At 44.7% G+C, this 22,942-nt stretch overlaps 1 protein-coding gene across 1 annotated transcript in view; it reads left to right on the top strand.

Annotated features, from left to right (window-relative positions):
- ALK (ALK receptor tyrosine kinase) overlaps positions 1–20,365 on the top strand; it is a 1,279,208-nt gene extending 1,258,843 nt beyond the window's left edge. Inside the window, exon 29 of the mRNA XM_073671793.1 lies at positions 11,753–20,365. Within this exon, the coding sequence (XP_073527894.1) occupies positions 11,753–12,445 (693 nt within the window). The 3' untranslated portion in view covers positions 12,446–20,365. The remainder of the gene's footprint in view (positions 1–11,752) is intronic.
- Positions 20,366–22,942: the final 2,577 nt, after the last annotated feature.

The following is a 22,942-nucleotide window of genomic DNA, read 5'->3' as shown; positions in this document are numbered from 1 at the left end:
CAGGATCAGTAATGTAATGTATGTACACAGTGACTGCACCAGCTGAATAGTGAGTGCAGCTCTGGAGTATAATACAGGAGGTAACTCAGGATCAGTAATGTAATGTATGTACACAGTGACTGCACCAGCAGAATAGTGAGTGCAGCTCTGGAGTATAATACAGGATGTAACTCAGGATCAGTAATGTAATGTATGTACACAGTGACTGCACCAGCAGAATAGTGAGTGCAGCTCTGGAGTATAATACAGGATGTAACTCAGGATCAGTAATGTATGTACACAGTGACTCCACCAGCAGAATAGTGAGTGCAGCTCTGGAGTATAATACAGGATGTAACTCAGGATCAGTAATGTAATGTATGTACAGAGTGACAGCACCAGCAGAATAGTGAGTGCAGCTCTGGAGTATAATACAGGATGTAACTCGGGATCAGTAATGTAATGTATGTACACAGTGACTGCACCAGCAGAATAGTGAGTGCAGCTCTGGAGTATAATACAGGATGTACTCAGGATCAGTAGAGGATCAGTAATGTATGTACACAGTGACTCCACCAGCAGAATAGTGAGTGCAGCTCTGGAGTATAATACAGGATGTAACTCAGGATCAGTACAGGATCAGTAATGTAATGTATATACACAGTGACTACACCAGCAGAATAGTGAGTACAGCTCTGGAGTATAATACAGGAGGTAACTCCGGATCAGTAATGTAATGTATGTACACAGTGACAGCACCAGCAGAATAGTGAGTGCAGCTCTGGAGTATAATACAGGATGTAACTCAGGATCAGTACAGGATCAGTAATGCAATGTATATACACAGTGACTGCACCAGCAGAATAGTGAGTGCAGCTCTGGAGTATAATACAGGATGTAACTCAGGATCAGTAATGTAATGTATGTACACAGTGACTGCACCAGCAGAATAGTGAGTGCAGCTCTGGAGTATAATACAGGATGTAACTCAGGGTCAGTAATGTAATGTATGTACACAGTGACTGCACCAGCAGAATAGTGAGTGCAGCTCTGGAGTATAATACAGGATGTAACTCAGGATCAGTAATGTAATGTATGTACACAGTGACTGCACCAGCAGAATAGTGAGTGCAGCTCTGGAGTATAATACAGGATGTAACTCAGGATCAGTACACGATCAGTAATGTATGTACACAGTGACTGCACCAGCAGAATAGTGAGTGCAGCTCTGGAGTATAATACAGGAGGTAACTCAGGATCAGTAATGTAATGTATGTACACAGTGACTGCACCAGCAGAATAGTGAGTGCAGCTCTGGAGTATAATACAGGATGTAGCTCAGGATCAGTAATGTAATGTATGTACACAGTGACTGCACCAGCAGAATAGTGAGTGCAGCTCTGGAGTATAATACAGGATGTAACTCAGGATCAGAAATGTAATGTATGTACACAGTGACTGCACCAGCAGAATAGTGAGTGCAGCTCTGGAGTATAATACAGGATGTAACTCAGGATCAGTAATGTAATGTATGTACACAGTGACTGCACCAGCAGAATAGTGAGTGCAGCTCTGGAGTATAATACAGGATGTAACTCAGGATCAGTAATGTAATGTATGTACACAGTGACTCCACCAGCAGAATAGTGAGTGCAGCTCTGGAGTATAATACAGGATGTAACTCAGGATCAGCACAGGATCAGTAATGTAATGTATGTACAAAGTGACTCCACCAGCAGAATCGTGAGTGCAGCTCTGGAGTATAATACAGGAGGTAACTCATGATCAGTAATGTAATGTATGTACACAGTGACTGCACCAGCAGAATAGTGAGCACAGCTCTGGAGTATAATACAGGATGTAACTCAGGATCAGTAATGTAATGTATGTACACAGTGACTGCACCAGCAGAATAGTGAGTGCAGCTCTGGAGTATAATACAGGATGTAACTCAGGATCAGTACAGGATCAGTAATGTAATGTATGTACACAGTGACTGCACCAGCAGAATAGTGAGTGCAGCTCTGGAGTATAATACAGGATGTAACTCAGGATCAGTACAGGATCAGTAATGTAATGTATGTACACAGTGACTGCACCAGCAGAATAGTGAGTGCAGCTCTGGAGTATAATACAGGATGTAACTCAGGATCAGTAATGTAATGTATGTACACAGTGACTGCACCAGCAGAATAGTGAGTGCAGCTCTGGAGTATAATACAGGATGTAACTCAGGATCAGTAATGTAATGTATGTACACAGTGACTGCACCAGCAGAATAGTGAGTGCAGCTCTGGAGTATAATACAGGATGTAACTCAGGATCAGTAATGTAATGTATGTACACAGTGACTGCACCAGCAGAATAGTGAGTGCAGCTCTGGAGTATAATACAGGATGTAACTCAGGATCAGTACAGGATCAGTAATGTAATGTATGTACACAGTGACTGCACCAGCAGAATAGTGAGTGCAGCTCTGGAGTATAATACAGGATGTAACTCAGGATCAGTAATGTAATGTATGTACACAGTGACTGCACCAGCAGAATAGTGAGTGCAGCTCTGGAGTATAATACAGGATGTAACTCAGGATCAGTAATGTAATGTATGTACACAGTGACTGCACCAGCAGAATAGTGAGTGCAGCTCTGGGGTATAATACAGGATGTAACTCAGGATCAGTAATGTAATGTATATACACAGTGACTGCACCAGCAGAATAGTGAGTGCAGCTCTGGAGTATAATACAGGAGGTAACTCAGGATCAGTAATGTAATGTATATACACAGTGACTGCACCAGCAGAATAGTGAGTGCAGCTCTGGAGTATAATTCAGGAGGTTACATGGGATGAGTAGTGTAATGTATGTACGCTGACCCCCTCTTCTATGTATTATCTGCAGTATATTGCTCCATAGTTGACGTTCCTGTATAGATGCGGCTGGAGAGGTTCGGCCTCATCAGTCTTTTCATCATATTGATTTTGCTGCTGGATTTGGAAGAAAAACCTCTTCTCCGCTCCCGTCCCTCTATGTCGGCTCCTCTGATTCTCGCTCTCTGCAGTCGTATATTGTCGCATTATTGGATCCTTTTACTTTTAGCCAAAAAAAGAAAAAGATTCCACCCTGGGAGCAGAGCCAGACGACTCGCGTCATGAAATAGACGATTATAAATCAATTAGTGGCGGCTTTTCATTAACCTCTGCTGCATAATGTGTTGTTTAATTAACCGCTGTTCTGTGGATGGACGACGCCACGAGATGGGAAGAAAGGGAGCGACAAGACGGACAAGAGATAGCGCGAAGCCGCGAGGGTCTGACGGAGCAACAAGACGGACTAGAGATAGAGCGAAGCCTCGAGGGTCTGACGGAGCGACAAGACGGACAAGAGATAGAGCGAAGCCTGGAGGGTCTGACGGAGCGACAAGACGGACAAGAGATAGAGCGAAGCCTGGAGGGTCTGACGGAGCGACAAAACGGACAAGAGATAGAGCGAAGCCTCGAGGGTCTGATGGAGCGACAAGACGGACTAGAGATAGAGCGAAGCCTCGAGGGTCTGACGGAGCGACAAGACGGACAAGAGATAGAGCGAAGCCTGGAGGGTCTGACGGAGCGACAAAACGGACAAGAGATAGAGCGAAGCCTCGAGGGTCTGATGGAGCGACAAGACGGACTAGAGATAGAGCGAAGCCTCGAGGGTCTGATGGAGCGACAAGGCGGACTAGAGATAGAGCGAAGCCTCGAGGGTCTGACGGAGCGACAAGATGGACTAGAGATAGAGCGAAGCCTCGAGGGTCTGACGGAGCGACAAGACGGACAAGAGATAGAGCGAAGCCTCGAGGGTCAGACGGAGCGACAAAACGGACAAGAGATAGAGCGAAGCCTCGAGGGTCTGACGGAGCGACAAAACGGACAAGAGATAGAGCGAAGCCTCGAGGGTCAGACGGAGCGACAAGACGGACAAGAGATAGAGCGAAGCCTCAAGGGTCAGACGGAGCGACAAAACGGACAAGAGATAGAGCGAAGCCTCGAGGGTCTGACGGAGCGACAAGGCGGACTAGAGATAGAGCGAAGCCTCGAGGGTCTGACGGAGCGACAAGACGGACAAGAGATAGAGCGAAGCCTCGAGGGTCAGACGGAGCGACAAGACGGACAAGAGATAGAGCGAAGCTTCGAGGGTCTGACGCACGTGTACAAGTAGTAATGAGGCATCTGGGGGAGGAGTAATTGTAACGAAGCGTCAGCCGTGAGGTTTACGCTTCACTACTGTTACATCTATGAAATGGATAACGGCATTAACCAGGTTGGGAAAAAACTCATCGGAGAAACACCGAGACCTCCTCCTCCATGTGCGGATCTCTAGCAGCTGGAAAAGCAATGTGACATCACTGATCCTGACCATGGAGCACAAGCCCTGGACCTCGTCATTGCTACCAGCCAGAAATAGGTCCATTCCCAAGATCAATGATGTCATTGCTACCCAAGAGAAAATTATTTATTCCGACAGTGGACCTCACTGACATCATCAACCTCGACAATGGCGCCAGCCCAAAACAGAACCAATCTCTATCCAAAGATCTGCAAACCGTGATGGTTTCAAGCAGAGGAGCAATGGACGGTTAGCGCTGACATCATTGGTTCCAAAAGTGACCATTGTGACCGGTAACAAAGACATGATCCAGTCCCACAATTGACTCCACCTAGTTGATATGATAAAATCGATCCCGACAATAGATCACTCGCTAACTGGTAGTAGTGACATCATGGGGCTCACAACAATAAATGTTATTAATCTTACCCAATCACAGTATATATAAACTAAAGGGAAGACATTTTAAAATTATATAAAAACATACCAAACAATTGTGCAAAAAAACAAAACAACCCGACCCATAGACTAACAGACTAAATGTTGTACGCTAATTACCAATCAAACAGAAAAAAACCCAACCAATAACCTAGGTTATAATCATGGTTCAGCCTCCCATCTACTGTTAGTAGTCGTATTGTCCGAGGTCAGCCTATACCCTCCTAGGTATACCTAAACAAGTAGTATATTGGTTAGATGATTTTCAGTATGACATATATCTATAACCATCCACTCAAAGGAAGATGTCTAGTACCCAATTTGAACTATAACCATCCATTCAGGTGAAAAATGCTTAATGCCGACGCGTTTCGCCACCAACTGTCGTAGCGCCTCTTCAGGGGTAACACAAGTTAACAAGCCAATATATGGTCATGTATAACACATTACAGATAGCAGTTTCTGTTTACGCCACTGAGAAATCAGCATATAAGTCTTCTCCCAGTGTCTCTTGCTGCAGCTTTTATTTAGAGATTCATCTAGTGTTCCCCGTGACCTAAGGAGACAGAAGAGGAGCAGTGGTAGTAGTTCATCTAATATTCCCCATAAAAAAATAAAATAAATAAATTAGCCCGTTCCTCTGTGGCTCATATATTATATAAAAATGAGACCTACGTATAGAGGCTGCTATTCCATCATCATTTATAAACACTCATCAGATCAGAGCCAAATACTCCATTTGATGATATAGACCTGAGTCTGTCCCGCTCCATCCAGGACCCCTCAGGAATGATTTCTCTCCTAGACAAATAAACATAATGTTTTATGGGTTACACTATCGAGCCCCTGGGACACATAAAAAAAAAAGGGGGATTCAGGATATTAAATTCAACTCCAACAGTTTATAATCCTTAAGAGATAAATACCCAAGAGGGTAAAGTTCACGTGATCAATAGCCGCACCGCACTTACATAGAGCCCATAATCAAGAGAGACCGGCGCCATGTACTCCAGGGAATTCTGGAAATAGAAAAGTTGTTTTTTTATTGCTTAAAAAGATATCCCAAGTTAAAAAATTGTATACACCAAGACCCCTTATGGGTCGATAGGTGTACATGACGGCTTCAAACCCTAGCGGTTCAGGGGAAATATTCCCGAACAAGTGAGACATAGAAAAAAGAGAGAGGGGGAGTCCATTGATCATGTGAACTTTACCCTCTTGGGTATTTATCTCTTAAGGATTATAAACTGTTGGAGTTGAATTTAATATCCTGAATCCCCTTTTTTTTTTGTTATTTTTTTCTCCGTGTACTGAGTGTTCCCTTTAATGGGGCATTGGATAGTAGTGGGAAGGTTCATGCGCTCCAGCTTGGGACGCATGGCTCTCGATGCAGGCGCAACTATGTGATGCGCACTAACGCAGGTATAGGGCGTCTGGTTGTGCGTTTCATGTGTGGAGCGCGCGTTATGGTGGCGCACCCTGCGTTTCTGTTTGGGGCGCCTCCTGACTGGCACGTGTGCAGTTGGATGATGTGTTGTGGTGTTGGCGGTCATCTGATCGGCGTACACCGGATGTGTCTGTGGTGTGGCGTTCACTTAGCGCGGTTTGGTGGCGTGCATCGCCGTGATGGTACTGAGCATCGGGATTATGGCCCTTTATGTGCACGACGCTGGCATGAAAATGGTTAAGGAGGGGAAGTGCAACGGTCCTATTGCAAAGGCAGTTTGACCATCAGATTTGGATGATTGGTCCTTGAGGGCTATAAGACACGTCCATGTTCTTAGGTAGGAACCAGGAACATTGTCTCCAGGATCAGGATTGCCCTGTGGGAAGAAAACTTTAAATAGGGGTGCACTTTCATTTATTTGACTTGGTTCCCCCTCTCCTTCTGTGTTCTGTGGATCTGAAACCTTCAGTGTGGAAATATCATTTATTAAGAATCTGGAGTTTTACAGGTAAGCCTGTATTCTTGGGTTTCCTCAAATTGGATACAAGGGAGGGGGTCAGTTTTTCTGATACACCCGCTCTGAGGGTCCAAAGTTAGTTTAATGCTGGGGGAATTTTAGTTTATAAGAACCTTTCATCACTATATGTTTTTATAGGAAAGGAGCGCTGTCCCTGAGTTATAAAGGAAATCATAACTGAGAGATGAAATCTTGATTGTTAGTTCTTGTGTAAAAATACCCTGGAATAAAATATAAAGGAGGAGAGGAGCCGACCTCTGCTGTACGGTAATATGCTTAGTCTGGTGAAGGAGCGGCCTTTTTCTCTTTTTTTTTTTGTGTCCCAGGGGCTCGATAGTGGAACCCATAAAACATTATGTTTATTTGTTTAGGAGAGAAATCATTCCTGAGGGGTCCTGGATGGAGCGGGACAGACTCAGGTCTATATCATCAAATGGAGTATTTGGCTCTGATCTGATGAGTGTTTATAAATGATGATGGAATAGCAGCCTCTATACGTAGGTCTCATTTTTATATAATATATGAGCCACAGAGGAACGGGCTAATTTATTTATTTATTTATTTATTTATTTATTTTATTTTTTTATGGGGAATATTAGATGAACTACTACCACTGCTCCTCTTCTGTCTCCTTAGGTCACGGGGAACACTAGATGAATCTCTAAATAAAAGCTGCAGCAAGAGACACTGGGAGAAGACTTATATGCTGATTTCTCAGTGGCGTAAACAGAAACTGTTATCTGTAATGTGTTATACATGACCATATATTGGCTTGTTAACTTGTGTTACCCCTGAAGAGGCGCTACGACAGTTGGTGGCGAAACGCGTCGGCTTTAAGCATTTTTCACCTGAATGGATGGTTATAGTTGAAATTGGGTACTAGACATCTTCCTTTGAGTGGATGGTTATAGATATATGTCATACTGAAAATCATCTAACCAATATACTACTTGTTTAGGTATACCTAGGAGGGTATAGGCTGACCTCGGATAATACGACTACTAACAGTAGATAGTTTGATTGGTAATTAGTGTACAACGTTTAGTCTGTGGGTCGGGTTGTTTTGTTTTTTTGCACAATTGTTTGGCATGCTTTTAACTTTATACCTTAATAAATATATAATTTTAAAATGTCTTCCCTTTAGTTGATATAGTAGTGACATCATCAATCTTGACGACAGACCTCCCTCTAGCAGGTAGTAATGACATCATTGACCTTGACGACAGACCTCCCTCCAGCTGGTAGTAATGACATCATTGACCTGGACGACAGACCTCCCTCCAGCTGGTAGTAATGACATCATTGACCTTGACGACAGACCTCCCTCTAGCTGGTAGTAATGACATCATTGACCTTGACGATAGACCTCCCTCTAGCTGGTAGTAATGACATCATTGACCTGGACGATAGACCTCCCTCCAGCTGGTAGTAATGACATCATTGACCTTGACGATAGACCTCCCTCTAGCTGGTAGTAATGACATCATTGACCTGGACGATAGACCTCCCTCCAGCTGGTAGTAATGACATCATTGACCTTGACGACAGACCTCCCTCTAGCTGGTAGTAATGACATCATTAACCTTGACCATAGACCTCCCTCTAGCTGGTAGTAATGACATCATTAACTTTGACCATAGACCTCCCTCTAGCTGGTAGTAATGACATCATTGACCTTGACGATAGACCTCCCTCTAGCTGGTAGTAATGACATCATTGACCTTGACGATAGACCTCCCTCTAGCTGGTAGTAATGACATCATTGACCTTGACGACAGACCTCCCTCCAGCTGGTAGTAATGACATCATTGACCTTGACGACAGACCTCCCTCTAGCTGGTAGTAATGACATCATTAACCTTGACCATAGACCTCCCTCTAGCTGGTAGTAATGACATCATTAACTTTGACCATAGACCTCCCTCTAGCTGGTAGTAATGACATCATTGACCTTGACGATAGACCTCCCTCTAGCTGGTAGTAATGACATCATTGACCTTGACGATAGACCTCCCTCTAGCTGGTAGTAATGACATCATTGACCTTGACGATAGACCTCCCTCTAGCTGGTAGTAATGACATCATTGACCTTGACGATAGACCTCCCTCTAGCTGGTAGTAATGACATCATTGACCTGGACGATAGACCTCCCTCTAGCTGGTAGTAATGACATCATTGACCTTGACGATAGACCTCCCTCTAGCTGGTAGTAATGACATCATTGACCTGGACGATAGACCTCCCTCCAGCTGGTAGTAATGACATCATTGACCTTGACGACAGACCTCCCTCTAGCTGGTAGTAATGACATCATTAACCTTGACCATAGACCTCCCTCTAGCTGGCAGTAATGACATCATTAACCTTGACCATAGACCTCCCTCTAGCTGGTAGTAATTCATTGACCTTGACCATAGACCTCCCCCTAGTTGGTAGTAATGACATCATTGACCTCGACGATAGACCTCCCTCTAGCTGGTGGTAGTGACATCATTGACCTTGACGATAGACCTCCCTCTAGCTGCTAGTAGTGACATCATTGACCTTGACGATAGGACTTCCTGGAAGCAATGACATCATTAATTTTGACAATGGCCTCTCCAGTTTCCAGTAACAAAACACATCATCCCATGAAGGTAGTGCCCATCTCCATCTGCAGGTTGGGAGCAGTGACATCATCAAATGTACTGATTGACCTTCCTCTAGCTGCTCGTGATGACATCATTGATCGCTTTGTCTGCTCGTGATGACATCATCTATTCTGACAATTAACCTCTTTCTGACTTGTAGCAGTGACATCCTCAACCTTGACAGTAGACCTCCCTATAGTTGTTCTAATGACATCATCAAGTAGACAATGGACTCTCCAGTTCCCAGCAGTGAAACATTCTCTCCCTCCATTGAATGATGTTTCCACAGGTCTGCAAACCAGTAATGGTTTCATGCAGCGATGGAATAGACCCCACTGGCCGGGAGCAATAACATCATTGATCCCAATAATTGCCCCCAACAGCTGGTAGTAATGACATCATCAAATCTTACAATTGACCCCCCCCCCCCTTTAACTAGTAGTGATGTCATAATCTATTCTGAAATTAACCTAATAGAAATTACATCAATCTAGTCAATGGTTCTTTCACTTGTTTCTAGCGATGACGTCACTTATTCTGCCCTACCTCTATCTGTAGGAATGACATCATCGATCTTAACAATGAAATCTCCCGTTTCCCAGCAGTGAAGCAGTCACTCCCTTTATGGGACTGTATTTACAGCCACCACTAGAGGGAGCTTAGGAGCAGTGTATGCAATAAGCTCGAGCGCTCCCTCTAGTGGTGGCTGCAGGCAGCATTAAATCCTTGACTTCCCTTCACATTGCCAAGAGTTTAAGCTCTGACCGCTTTAAGGAAACTAATCAGCGCATAGTTGGAAATTAAATAGTCGTCTTTCACTGCACCGTCTCCTGTGCAAATATAAAAAAAAATGGAATCTGGAATTAGTTTTTTTAATTTAAGCCGATATCAGCGCTGGGAACCTCCGCACAGCGATTAGGACACCAATTGTTTTCCCATTCTGCACAGTAAGTCACCGGCCAGTCAGTGATATAGAGAAATGTCGCCCACCTTAAAATTGAATGCGCTTATCAGAAAATGAAACAGCAGAATAAAAGCCGCAGCTGGAAGCCATGTGTCCGGTGCAATAATGCCAAGAGTTGTAACGCACGGAGGATGCAATGAATGAGCCGGAGCTGGAGCGGCCGTCAGTCTGAGGAGCAATCGCCATTTATTAATAGCGGTGAGCGACACAGATGTAATGTACCGATATACAGGTGCATCTCACAAAATTAGAATATCATCAAAAAGTCAATTTATTTCAGTTCTTCAATACAAAAAGTGAATCTCCTATATTATATAGAGTCATTACACACAGAGGGATCTATTATATAGAGTCATTACACACAGAGGGATCTATTATATAGAGTCATTACACACAGAGGGATCTATTATATAGAGTCATTACACACAGAGGGATCTATTATATAGAGTCATTACACACAGAGGGATCTATTATATAGAGTCATTACACACAGAGGGATCTATTATATAGAGTCATTACACACAGAGGGATCTATTATATAGAGTCTTTACACACAGAGTGATCTATTATATAGAGTCATTACACACAGAGTGATCTATTATATAGAGTCATTACACACAGAGGGATCTATTATATAGAGTCATTACACACAGAGTGATCCATTTCACGTGTTTATTTCTGTTAATGTTGATGATTATGGATTACAGCCAATGAAAACACAAAAGTCATTATCTCAGTAAATTAAAATAATTAACAAAAAACACCTGCAAAGGCTTCCAAAGTGTTTAAAAAGGTCCCTTAGTCTGTTTCAGTAGGCTCCTTAATCATGGAGAAGACTGCTGACTTGACAGATGTCCAGAAGGCAGTCATTGACACACTCCACACTCCACGGCCTGGAGCTCCTATTGCACCGCAGGCCGCAGCATCTATTGTACCACAGGTCGCAGCATCTATTGTACCACAGGTCGCAGCATCTATTGCTCCGCAGTGAGCAGTTTATATTAGTATATTGTATTACAGCCATCAGCAGCTTAGAAGGAATTGAAAAAAAAGTTAAGGGGAAAAAATAATTTGCTGGACATTTTTAGTAACCAATCCGGACTTTAAGCTCCACAGTGTCCACAGCGGAGACGATTGCAGGAGACTTTCCCATAGTATAAACAGGATGAGAATTATTTGGATATTTTGTTGCCACCGGGTCGTTTTCTTTTCCTCACCCACATCCGGGGCTTCCAGAATATTCTGCTTGCGGTTATGTTGCCTCCAGTCCTGATTGTGGAAGCTCTGTCCTCTGACCCTACATCTTTGGCCGCTTCTCAACATTATTCCTACCATCCCCAGATAATCAGACAAAGAAATACAATGAAATAAAGCGTCAGATTGTAACGTGTCCTAATTTATTTATTGCAGGATCCAGACGTCATTAACACTTCACTGCCTGTAGAATATGGGCCGCTCATTGAGGAGGAGGAAAAGGTCCCTACTCGGACTGAAGATCCCGATGTGATCCCTCCACTCCTGGTGACACCTGAGAAGGCCGGAAGAGAAGTCAGACATGGTCTTCAGTCTCCACCTCCTGTGCCGACAGTCCGGAAGGTCCCCAATAAAGTCCACGCTGAATCGCAGGGTCGTCCAGATCCCAGACAGCCTCCCGAAGGAGGGCATGAGAAAATGACTTTGGCTCAAGCCAACCCACCCCCAGAACTACAGAGCACGAGAGGATCCAGGAACAAACCTACCAATCTTTGGAACCCTACCTATGGCTCATGGTTTACTGGAAAAACGGTAGACAAAAACATTGCTCCTCCAGAAAAGCCAGTCCCCGACAGAGAGAATAACGCTCCTGAGGGAGGTTGTCCAGCTGCCCCCAGGATTACTGCTGGGAGACTCCCAGGCTCCTCCGTCCTTCTGGAGCCATCTACGCTGACTTCAAATGTTCAGGAAGTGCCTCTGTTTCGGCTGCGTCACTTTCCATGTGGCAAAGTGAATTATGGCTATCAGCAGCAGGGCCTTCCTGTAGAAACACCAGTGCCCCCATGTCCCACCAAACACAGAGACTTCATCCCCAGGAGCAAGAGTAACCCAAGTCAGGAGAACGTCTAGTACCTCCTACTGCCATCTCTTACTGGGGACAACTTGGGTTATGGCCAAACTTATCTGAAGAAACGCCAATAACAGACTTTTCTAATATGTGCCAAACATTTCATCGTCATTCCAGATGACCACACGCCACCACCGTTCATGGATATCATGGTTGCCTTGCAGATGTCAACACAGGACCTTGCTGTCCGACAAAACCAGATACTACTACCCAAACCGTACTGGAATACAATACCTATAGCACTGAGCACAACCAGAACCAGTCACGACCATTCCTGACTCACGAAGCCTCGTGGTGACTCCAGAATGAAGAGCGAAGTCATGAGTTCTCTGCTGAACCCCCATGGTTCCGAATATTGACTTTGAGGTCCCATGTAGATAATCTCCGTTCTTTCCAATTAGGTGTTGACCTCAAGGTTTAAAATGAAACGGGAGGGAAATACGTCCAAAATTAATTCAAGTTCAACATTTTTGGAATGGGTTATAACATGGCGTGCAGGTCAAAAACACTGGATGGTGAAGATTGCTGAAGATCTGATCCGAGACATCTGCAGGGACAAAAATAAGGGGAGGTTGGTCTGAACCGTAACCTGGGCTATAAAATGTGAGCAAATATTGGTTGTCATGAGTTTTACAGTCTCTTTTTCTTGCGTAAAACAAGAGCGGCCAACTTTTCTTGACGCGTTAGGAAAAAAAAGCCTGTAACTGTAGCACTTAAAAATGGTGGCCAGACACCGTCATCATTTGGTATCTCATTCATTCAGTTTTCTTCTTGCTTCAACCATTCTCCATTTTTCACCAAGGACTGAAAAATTGCTAAGTCCTAGCTGCCATGCAAAGCCATACTGCTACCTCAAGCTTTTCGTAACTCGCCTCGGATCTGATATTCTACGGGACGCCGGGCACTTGAAAGGCCAATGCGAGGATAGGAATTGGTTTCCCCCCCAAGTTAAAAAAAAAAAAAAATAATAAGTAGTAGTATTGGAAACATAAAATGTCACCTCCAGTTCCTACATATTCAATGATTAAATGCTACAATAATTAGCAAAAATATCAAACGAGAAAACGACCAATTATCCTAGTCAATTATGTCTACGGTCTCGTGGTCATCTCAAGCATCCCTCAAGATTCCTTCATGTCTACCATAGATCTATCCAAACTCTTTGCCACCCCCAATAGGACGGATTTAGAAAACGAATCGGTGGGAAACAACTGAAATAATAAAATATAAAATATGGCTGTCGATTTATGTATCTTTCAAGGCCGATCGTCCATAGAAGAAGGTCATCAGGTTTTCTTCTAAGGGGTTTACAAGGACTTTTTTTTTTTTTAAACTGGCCATAATAAAGAAATAAGTGTTATCTTCCAGTGCCAGCACTCCTTCCCAGTTCGTGGCCTCAGCTGAATGGTTGAGACGTCATCGCTTCTGGTCCAGTCGGAGAGTCGGGAGTGCGGAGATGTAAGTAACACTTATTTCTTTATTTTATAATGACCGGTTTGGGAAAAAAAAAGTCCTGAAACCTTAAAAGAAAAGTTCGTAAAATTACTGCAGAGGAAGTTTTTTTCTCGTTGGACGGATGTGCCTGAATTTTGTAGCCCGACAACCGGACCAAAAATGGCCGTAAGGAGCAAAAAAAAAAACCCTGAATACCCCTCCGTCTGAGTAAAGGGAAGGATTGCGTTGGCTCGGGGGATTTCAAGGACACAACAGTCGTCGGTGCCGGTGAGGTCTTCATGGCAGTGGCTTCCCTCATTCAGACGCCTGCTTTTCTCACATCTGAGAAAAACAGTCCAGTTATTTCGATCAGAGTGTGATCCGAGTGTCATCATGGAAAAATAAAAGTTTCTCCACCTCTTCCTGTCAGACAGTCCATGATAATCGGTCCTAACTCTGATGTCATCCGATGGGAGGTCGATTGTTTTCACAGGCCCATAGACTTGCATTGACGATTTTCATCCGACCATTAGATCAAAAATTCGGACATGTCTCTGAGATTTTCCGCCTGCTGCAAAAAAAAATCATGGACGTGTGAATGGCCTCATAGACTATCAGAGATACGAGAGCACAGAGAGGTCGTATCTTGGAGGAAATGCCTCCAATGAAAGGCAGAAATACTATGGGAGTAGAGTCTTCCTTGCGTCATTATTACTAGTAGTTAACAACCTGATTTATTCCTCGGCCATTAACTGCTTTCCTTATAGAGGAATAATCGAACACTAAATCATATGTTACTTTATCAATCATTGATCGATATATGACTGTGTAGCCTCCATGATCATTGGTGTCAATGGCGGCATCTCTCAGTTCCAACAGTTCCCACTGGCGTGTGGTTTCTCGTTAGTCCGGGGTCAGTCACGTCACGGGCTTAATTAGGTGGTGTGAACAAGGCAATGAAATATTCCGACAGAAGGTAACCTCGTAGATGAAGAGCACAACAAACATGCTCTTCTCAAAGATCTCGCTTACTTTCCCCGTCCCAGCGGCTTAGAGGAGAAAGACGATGAATTCGCTGAATCATATTTTGCCTCCAGTGACACCTTTGAGTCTGTTATTAACATTTCTCGCCTCGGGCTGCGCTTTCTGCTCTTCAAACCCTTAAACTTCCTTGGGGACACCCAACTTCTAAGTGATGAGCCTGAAGTGGAATTAATGGTAAAAGCAACAAGAGCTTGGCTGAAAAATAAAGTTCACTGTAGTCAAGTTAAGCAAAAACTTTGTAAAAAAAAAAGTACAAAGTTACGGCACAATCCTCCCAAACCCAATGACGGCTCCATCCCCGTTGTTCCGCTCTCAGTCACTTCTTTGTCGTCCTTTAATTCTAGAATCTCTGCCGTCTCGAGCTCTCGCTTTGCTTCTCTGAGCCGACTAAACACCCGACCATCTTACCAACTATTCAGTTCTGCCTTCTTCCAGCCCTTCCTCAAAAACTGGCCCCCCAGAACACTGCTCTGGTTCTTGAGCACCTCTTCTAAGTTTTACATCTTCTTCCCGCAGCTTTTTGGTTTCTTTCCCAAGAACTTAGATGTACATCATGTAATCTCCGACTCTTGCCGAGTGCATCAAAAGTTGGGTGGCTGCGACCATCACACCGGAGAGTTTCTTCCCACTTTTTGGCATCTACCAGTCTTCCTCAGAGACATTGCCTCTGTAGGTACCAGATCAAGTGTCGTGGACTCTACAAATGAACAAGACCTTGGCATACTCCGGTGACTGGTCCAAATATACCAACACCACTCAAGTTTCCACATTTTCCTCCATATCAACCACAGTTCTATTCAGTTTCTTTGCCAATTCCATCCAGAATAGGAAAAATTTGGGGGGAAAAAAAAAGTTTGTAGGAAATGACAAATAACATATACAGTGCAGAAAATAAGTATATATGCCGATTAATTGTGTAAGAATCTTACAATGTGATTTTCTGGATTTATTCTTAGATTCTGTCTCTCATAGGTGAAGTGACCAACGATACAAATTACCGACCTCCATTCTGTGTAGGTGGGAAAACTTGCAAAATCGGCCGTGTATCAAATACTTATTTTCCCCACTGTATGAACAATAGACCTTTTTGATGTCACAATGTACTTGTACATTTCTTTAGCGCATTTTCAGGTCGGGTTCCTGAGTGTACTTGAATGAAAAAAAGCCGGTCCGCGCACATACCTTAACTTTCTTCCTTCATCAAATCTTTTGGAGAACTCCGGCTCCCGGCGGCCTCCTTCTCTGTGTTACATACAGAGCAGCCGGAGAGGTTTGATACAATTTTTAGCAGGTAGAAAAAAAATATGTGATACAAAGTTTGAGAGATTATTAAAGACTCAAATGTAACATTTATCACTCAGGGGAGATCCATGTTATCTCTGCAGGGGGTAAAACATGGAGGTGGATGGGAAGTCTACAGAGACAACATTGGAAAACGTTAGGGACCATGGAGGGGGGTCTACAGGGGCAATAATGGAGACAATGAGCAGGGATTGGGGTCTTATTGGGAAATGTGAGAAAGTATGTAGGGAGGTCTACAGAGACAATATTGCACAGTATGAAGAAAGCAGATGTGGAGATACAGTATTGCAAACCACAAGAAGCATGGAAAGGGCGTCTAGGTGGACAATATTAGAAGATATAAGGCAGATTTGGGGGTGTACAGAGACAATACTAAACATGAACGGCCACTGTACACAATACTGGAACACGGAAGAAAGTGTTGAGGTGTGAAATGATCAGAAACCTCGTGGGAAGCCATTGTGAGGCACGGAAGGAGGTCTGCCGAGACGAGATTAGAAACCATAGGCAAGCATGGAGGGAGGTCTGCCGAGACGAGATTAGAAACCATAGGCAAGTATGGAGGGAGGTCTGCCGAGACGAGATTAGAAACCATAAGCAAGCATGGAGGGAGGTCTGCCGAGACGAGATTAGAAACCATAGGCAAGCGTGGAGGGAGGTCTGCCGAGACGAGATTAGAAACCATAAGCAAGCATGGAGGGAGGTCTGCCGAGACGAGATTAGAAACCATAGGCAAGCGTGGAGGGAGGTCTGCCGAGACGAGATTAGAAACCATAAGCAAGCATGGAGGGAGGTCTGCCGAGACGAGATTAGAAACCATTAGCAAGCGTGGAGGGAGGTCTGCCGAGGCGAGATTATAAACCATAGGCAAGCATGGAGGGAGGTCTGCCGAGGCGAGATTATAAACCATAGGCAAGCATGGAGGGAGGTCTGCCGAGGCGAGATTAGAAACCATAAGCAAGCATGGAAGGAGGTCTGCCGAGGCGAGATTAGAAACCATAGGCAAGCGTGAAGGGGGGGCTGCCGAGACGAGATTAGAAACCATAAGCAAGCATGGAAGGAGGTCTGCCGAGACGAGATTAGAAACCATTAGCAAGCGTGGAGGGAGGTCTGCCGAGGCGAGATTAGAAACCATAGGCAAGCGTGAAGGGGGGGCTGCCGAGACGAGATTAGAAACCATTAGCAAGCGTGGAGGGAGGTCTGCCGAGGCGAGATTATAAACCATAGGCAAGCGTGGAGGGAGGTCTGCCGAGGCGAGATTATAAACCATAGGCAAGCATGGAGGGAGGTCTGCCGAGGCGAGATTAGAAACCATAAGCAAGCATGGAAGGAGGTCTGCCGAGACGAGATTAGAAACCATTAGCAAGCGTGGAGGGAGGTCTGCCGAGGCGAGATTAGAAACCATAGGCAAGCGTGAAGGGGGGGCTGCCGAGACGAGATTAGAAACCATAAGCAAGCGTGGAGGGAGGTCTGCCGAGGCGAGATTAGAAACCATAGGCAAGCGTGGAGGGAGGTCTGCCGAGACGAGATTAGAAACCATAAGCAAGCGTGGAGGGAGGTCTGCCGAGACGAGATTAGAAACCATAAGCAAGCGTGGAGGGAGGTCTGCCGAGACGAGATTAGAAACCATAAGCAAGCGTGGAGGGAGGTCTGCCGAGACGAGATTAGAAACCATAAGCAAGCATGGAGGGAGGTCTGCCGAGACGAGATTAGAAACCATAAGCAAGCATGGAGGGAGGTCTGCCGAGGCGAGATTAGAAACCATAAGCAAGCATGGAGGGAGGTCTGCCGAGGCGAGATTAGAAACCATAAGCAAGCATGGAGGGAGGTCTGCCGAGGCGAGATTAGAAACCATAGGCAAGTATGAAGGGAGGTCTGCCGAGGCGAGATTAGAAACCATAAGCAAGCATGGAGGGAGGTCTGCCGAGGCGAGATTAGAAACCATAAGCAAGCAGGGATGGAAGGCTACACTTACAATGTTTGGACTGGAGCTGAATTTTGACTTCTGTAACTGAAGATTTAAGAGCTGATACAATGTTGCTTGGAGTTGTTCGGCCTTCAATTACCTAATACAACCTTTGATTCTCCTCTTAGATTAGATCAGATTCTTCCCATCTTCCACCAAAGTACCACAGTCCCTCCCAGTATGTAATATACACAGGGGCCAGTAATGTTTCACTGTGTGCAGTGTTTCCAGCAGCTCTGTGTCCTGCCTGTGAAGGAAGCAGCTCCATCCTCCCCTCTCACAGCAGTTTATGGCGGAGGAGGCCGCTGTCATCTATGTAGGATTTAATAGAAATAGAATCTTTCTAGTTCAAGGTTCGGCTTTGCTTTTCCTCCGCGGAGCAGCACTGCTCTTGTCCATGGCTTATGTCTAGTATTGCAGATCATCTCTATTGAGGTCAATGAGACTTAGCTGTGTCGTCACTGCATTCTTGGTCTTCTATCCTTTGGATTACGATATCGGAGAGAAGACGACACAGGACAGGATGTTTGTGTCTTAACATACTCTAACCTTTATTACAAAACACAGGGCTAATATACACCTTGAAGGCAGGAAACGGATTTGCCATATATGGTTCGATTATACAGTTTAGCTGAACAAGCGAAAAAAGCTAGTTTCTGTATGCTTTAAAATATTTAATTAGACTTATCTGGTTAGCAAGGCCATTTTATCTTCTTGCAAGAACACATTATTGCTACAAGATGAAATATCTGGCCAGGGAGTACATGTTATCTTTTTAGCAAGGACACGCTATTGATACAAGAAAGAACATTTCAGCTTGCTGTTTTTTTTTTTTACCTAAAATAACTGTCAGACTTATATAGCATAGATGGGGCCTTTAAACTTGAGGGACTCCATCTTCTGCTATAACAGCTGCAAACACCGGACACAGCCCATGGACAAAAGGTTCTGTTTTCAGAGGGGGGAAAAAAAAGCGGATCCTTTTTCCCAATCCTGGCCATCCCCTTCCAGAAATACATGTAACTCCAGGTAGAGGGAGCGGAGCCGCAACTAAAATCAGACTTTCCACCCTCTCTGCAATGTTCGGGAGAAAAGAGAGGAAAGCAAAGAATTGGCAAACCTGTGCAGTACCCAAACCTCCCCCTGGGGGGCAGCACTTTTAGGTGGTTTTGTTGAGTGACCCTGAGATGATCTCTCATAAGAAATGTCCTCACTATCCAAGTGCACATTAAGGGGCGGGTAACCAAGTCTGAATGGGCGCGTCCTGGAAATCGGGGTCATGGCCACAGAAGATAAGTTGTGGCTCTGTGCTTCGTGCACCATGACCACCAATCTCTGACATCGATGCCTGACAATGGTGAACTCAAACCCTTATCCGCTTTATCACGCATTCATTGTCGTCCACATCATGCCTTATACTCCAGTCACATCCAGAGCTGCAGCCAGTGTTCGGCGGGTTGCGACTTTAATTTAGGCTAATGGAGGGAATTTGGTTCAGCAGCGACGATCCTTAGTTATGTACTGACCCGAGTTATATCATCTATGAGAACTCCACTCACACCGAAAGCAGCATCCACAGCTCTGCTTTCCTGTTAGCTCTCAGGACCTCGTCTCCCGCTGCTGCTCTCCGCTCTGCGGTATTAGACAGATTCCAATAAAAATTTCAATGCAGCTCTAGATGTGAGCGGAGTAAAAGACGTGATGTAAGTTCAGAGCAATTCAACAGTTTGCGCATCTAGAACGGAGATTACTCCTTGTGACGGATCCTCATCTGTCCTGAAAGACGCCAGTCAGAGACGCCAGTCAGACGCCACATTATTTTTATGGGGCCTAATAGGGAGCTGTGATCCGCAGGAGCCCGAGAGGTGCAGCCAATGTCACCATGATGGGGGAGAGGGACGACAGAAGTTCTAGGGAAGAGAGAAATACAAAGTATGTGAACCCCCCCCCCCCCATCTCTCCCTCCCCCAATTTACTGTATATCATCTACAATGAGAAATATTCTGTAATTCCACAGAGCATGTCTGCAGCAGAGAAGGGTGGACAGAGATTACAGGGTGAAGTTCTGTTAAATGTAACAAAAGAAGATTCAGGTTTGTAACCATTTTCCAGTTTATATATAGAATGTATCTAACATCAGTCACTTTGGAAATACAGGATGTAACTCAGGATCAGTAATGTATTATACCCCAGAGCTGCACTCACTATTCTGCTGGTGCAGTCACTGTGTACATACATTACATTACTGATGCTGAGTTACATCCTGTATTATACTCCAGAGCTGTGCTCACTATTCTGCTGGTGCAGTCACTGTGTACATACATTACATTACTGATCCTGAGTTACCTCCTGTATTATACTCCAGAGCTGCACTCACTATTCTGCTGGTGCAGTCACTGTGTACATACATTATATTACTGATGCTGAGTTACATCCTGTATTATACTCCGGAGCTGCACTCACTATTCTGCTGGTGCAGTCACTGTGTACATACATTACATTACTGATCATGAGTTACATCCTGTATTATACTGCAGAGCTGCACTCACTATTCTGCTGGTGCAGTCACTGTGTACATACATTACATTACTGATCCTGAGTTACATCCTGTATTATACTGCAGAGCTGCACTCACTATTCTGCTGGTGCAGTCACTGTGTACATGCATTACATTACTGATCCTGAGTTACATCCTGTATTATACTCCAGAGCTGCACTCACTATTCTGCTGGTGCAGTCACTGTGTACATACATTACATTACTGATCCTGAGTTACATCCTGTATTATACTCCAGAGCTGCACTCACTATTCTGCTGGTGCAGTCACTGTGTACATACATTAGTGAGTGCAGCTCTGGAGTAAAATACAGGATGTAACTCAGGATATGTAATGTAATCACCAGCAGAATAGCGAGTGCAGCTCTGGAGGATAACAGAGGATTAGTAATATGGCTACAAGGTGACACAATTGATGTAGATTCCTTCTATAAATGAACCGTTCACAGGTGGACAAACCCTTTAAGCATTTTCATACATTCAGGTTACTACATAAGTCTCCTGGTACCAGTCACTTCCCTCTCGCCTTCGGCCTTGTTCATACTATGACATAATGTCCGCCGCTGTCATCGCCATCGTGTACAGAAGCTTTGAGGACATCTGCTTAATATAAAGCAGTTTATGCAACATTGTTTCTATGGGGCTGCCCAGATCAGGGATAATATATAACGACCTGGGACATATGTACAGTATTATATATAGGACTGTCGCATTCTATCGCTATTTTGTATCCATTCCTGTGTTTGTCTTGTATCTGCGCATGGAGAATAATAAATGCTCTACACCATCACATCTTGTGCTTTGTGTCATTGTCTTATTGCACCTCCCCACGTGCGTCACAGAATCCCACCTAAAACCCCCTAACTGTCCGTAACCACGGAGACACATGGGTCTGCATGAAAGCTGTAAACCCAAAACAGCAGGAAATCCTTAATGAGAAAGAGTCTGTCAGCACAAACAGACTGTTCAAACCAAGCACAGGCGCTCAGTACTCTCCTGTCATGGGCAAACCGATCAAAGCCTGAGCTGTCACTCAAGGAGGAGAAGGGCGGAGACCGATGGAGAACAAGTAGGTGGGAAAGTGCAGGGAACTGTTTGGCCACGCCAAGGATCCCCCGAGCGTCTGTGCTTGGTTTGAACAGTCATTTTCTGCTGACAGATTCCCTTCGAGCGCAAATGCTTCATTTTAGATGCATTCGAGAAATAGATGATTTTTTTTGCGAAAGTTTTCACGCCCTTTATGTCCTCCACTGTTTGTTGCAATTTCATAAACTGGATGAAGCTGTAAATTTACTCGATAGAAAAAAATAGAAAGAAACATTTCACGATTCCCCTAAATAAATGAGCGGCATTAGTAAACCCGCGGCTGCGATATTAAGATCCAGACGGCGCGGTTTGACCTTCTCGCTCCTCGGCCGCTTCACGCTGCCGAAAGACAGCAGAGGATGGCGGCTTCTCGTGTGGTGACTGAAGAGAGCGAGGCCGGGAATATATTAGTCTGGTCTGCACAGCAAATGTCAGACTGCTCTACTCACATCCAAAGCTGCACCCAAAGTTCTCCTGGTTCCTGTCTGGCATTTGCAGGTCATCTACCCTCTACAGTACTATACACATTGTCTTTATTGGTCTCATTGGCGCTTGAGACCCCAGAATATGCACTGGTAACATGAAAACAGCAGAATTGTGAATGCAGCTCTTGTTGGCCCTATTCAGACACAGCGAGGATTAATGTCTCCAGGGTCGCTGCATTGTCTGTTGGAGTCTGTGGTCGTCTAAACTTCACCTTCCGGCTCCGGCTGCTGCCGTCGTCGATCCTCCTTATAACACACCATCTTCGAGAAATCCTCCAGAGATCTGGCGGCTTTCACATTGGAAGGTGAGACACTGCCAACGTGGAGCTGACGGGCGCTGCCAGCTATCGGCAGGTAGGGGGCACCGCTCAGACTACACAGGCTTCATATGCAGTCGTGTAACCATAGAGACAAAGTTCTGCACGGCAGCTGTAGACGGAGAACGGCAGGTGTTTAAATTATTAGGAAAATTGATTCATTTCAGCAATAGAAAGATAAATAATAATAATAATAATAATGTATGCGTCCATACCCATAGAAACGGAAGGGCGAGTAGTGACACGTGCAGGACTCTGTCTGTGCTGCAATACTCCATGCAGGCACTGTTCACACTGCAGTATTGTCCT

The sequence above is a fragment of the Phyllobates terribilis genome, unplaced genomic scaffold (genome assembly GCF_046119375.1).
Source record: "Phyllobates terribilis strain yellow unplaced genomic scaffold, ASM4611937v1 Scaffold_3__8_contigs__length_932513732, whole genome shotgun sequence".
Taxonomy (NCBI): Eukaryota; Metazoa; Chordata; class Amphibia; order Anura; family Dendrobatidae; genus Phyllobates; species Phyllobates terribilis.
The sequence above is the reverse complement of the archived record's forward strand: the minus strand, read 5'-3'. Positions and strand labels throughout refer to the sequence as shown.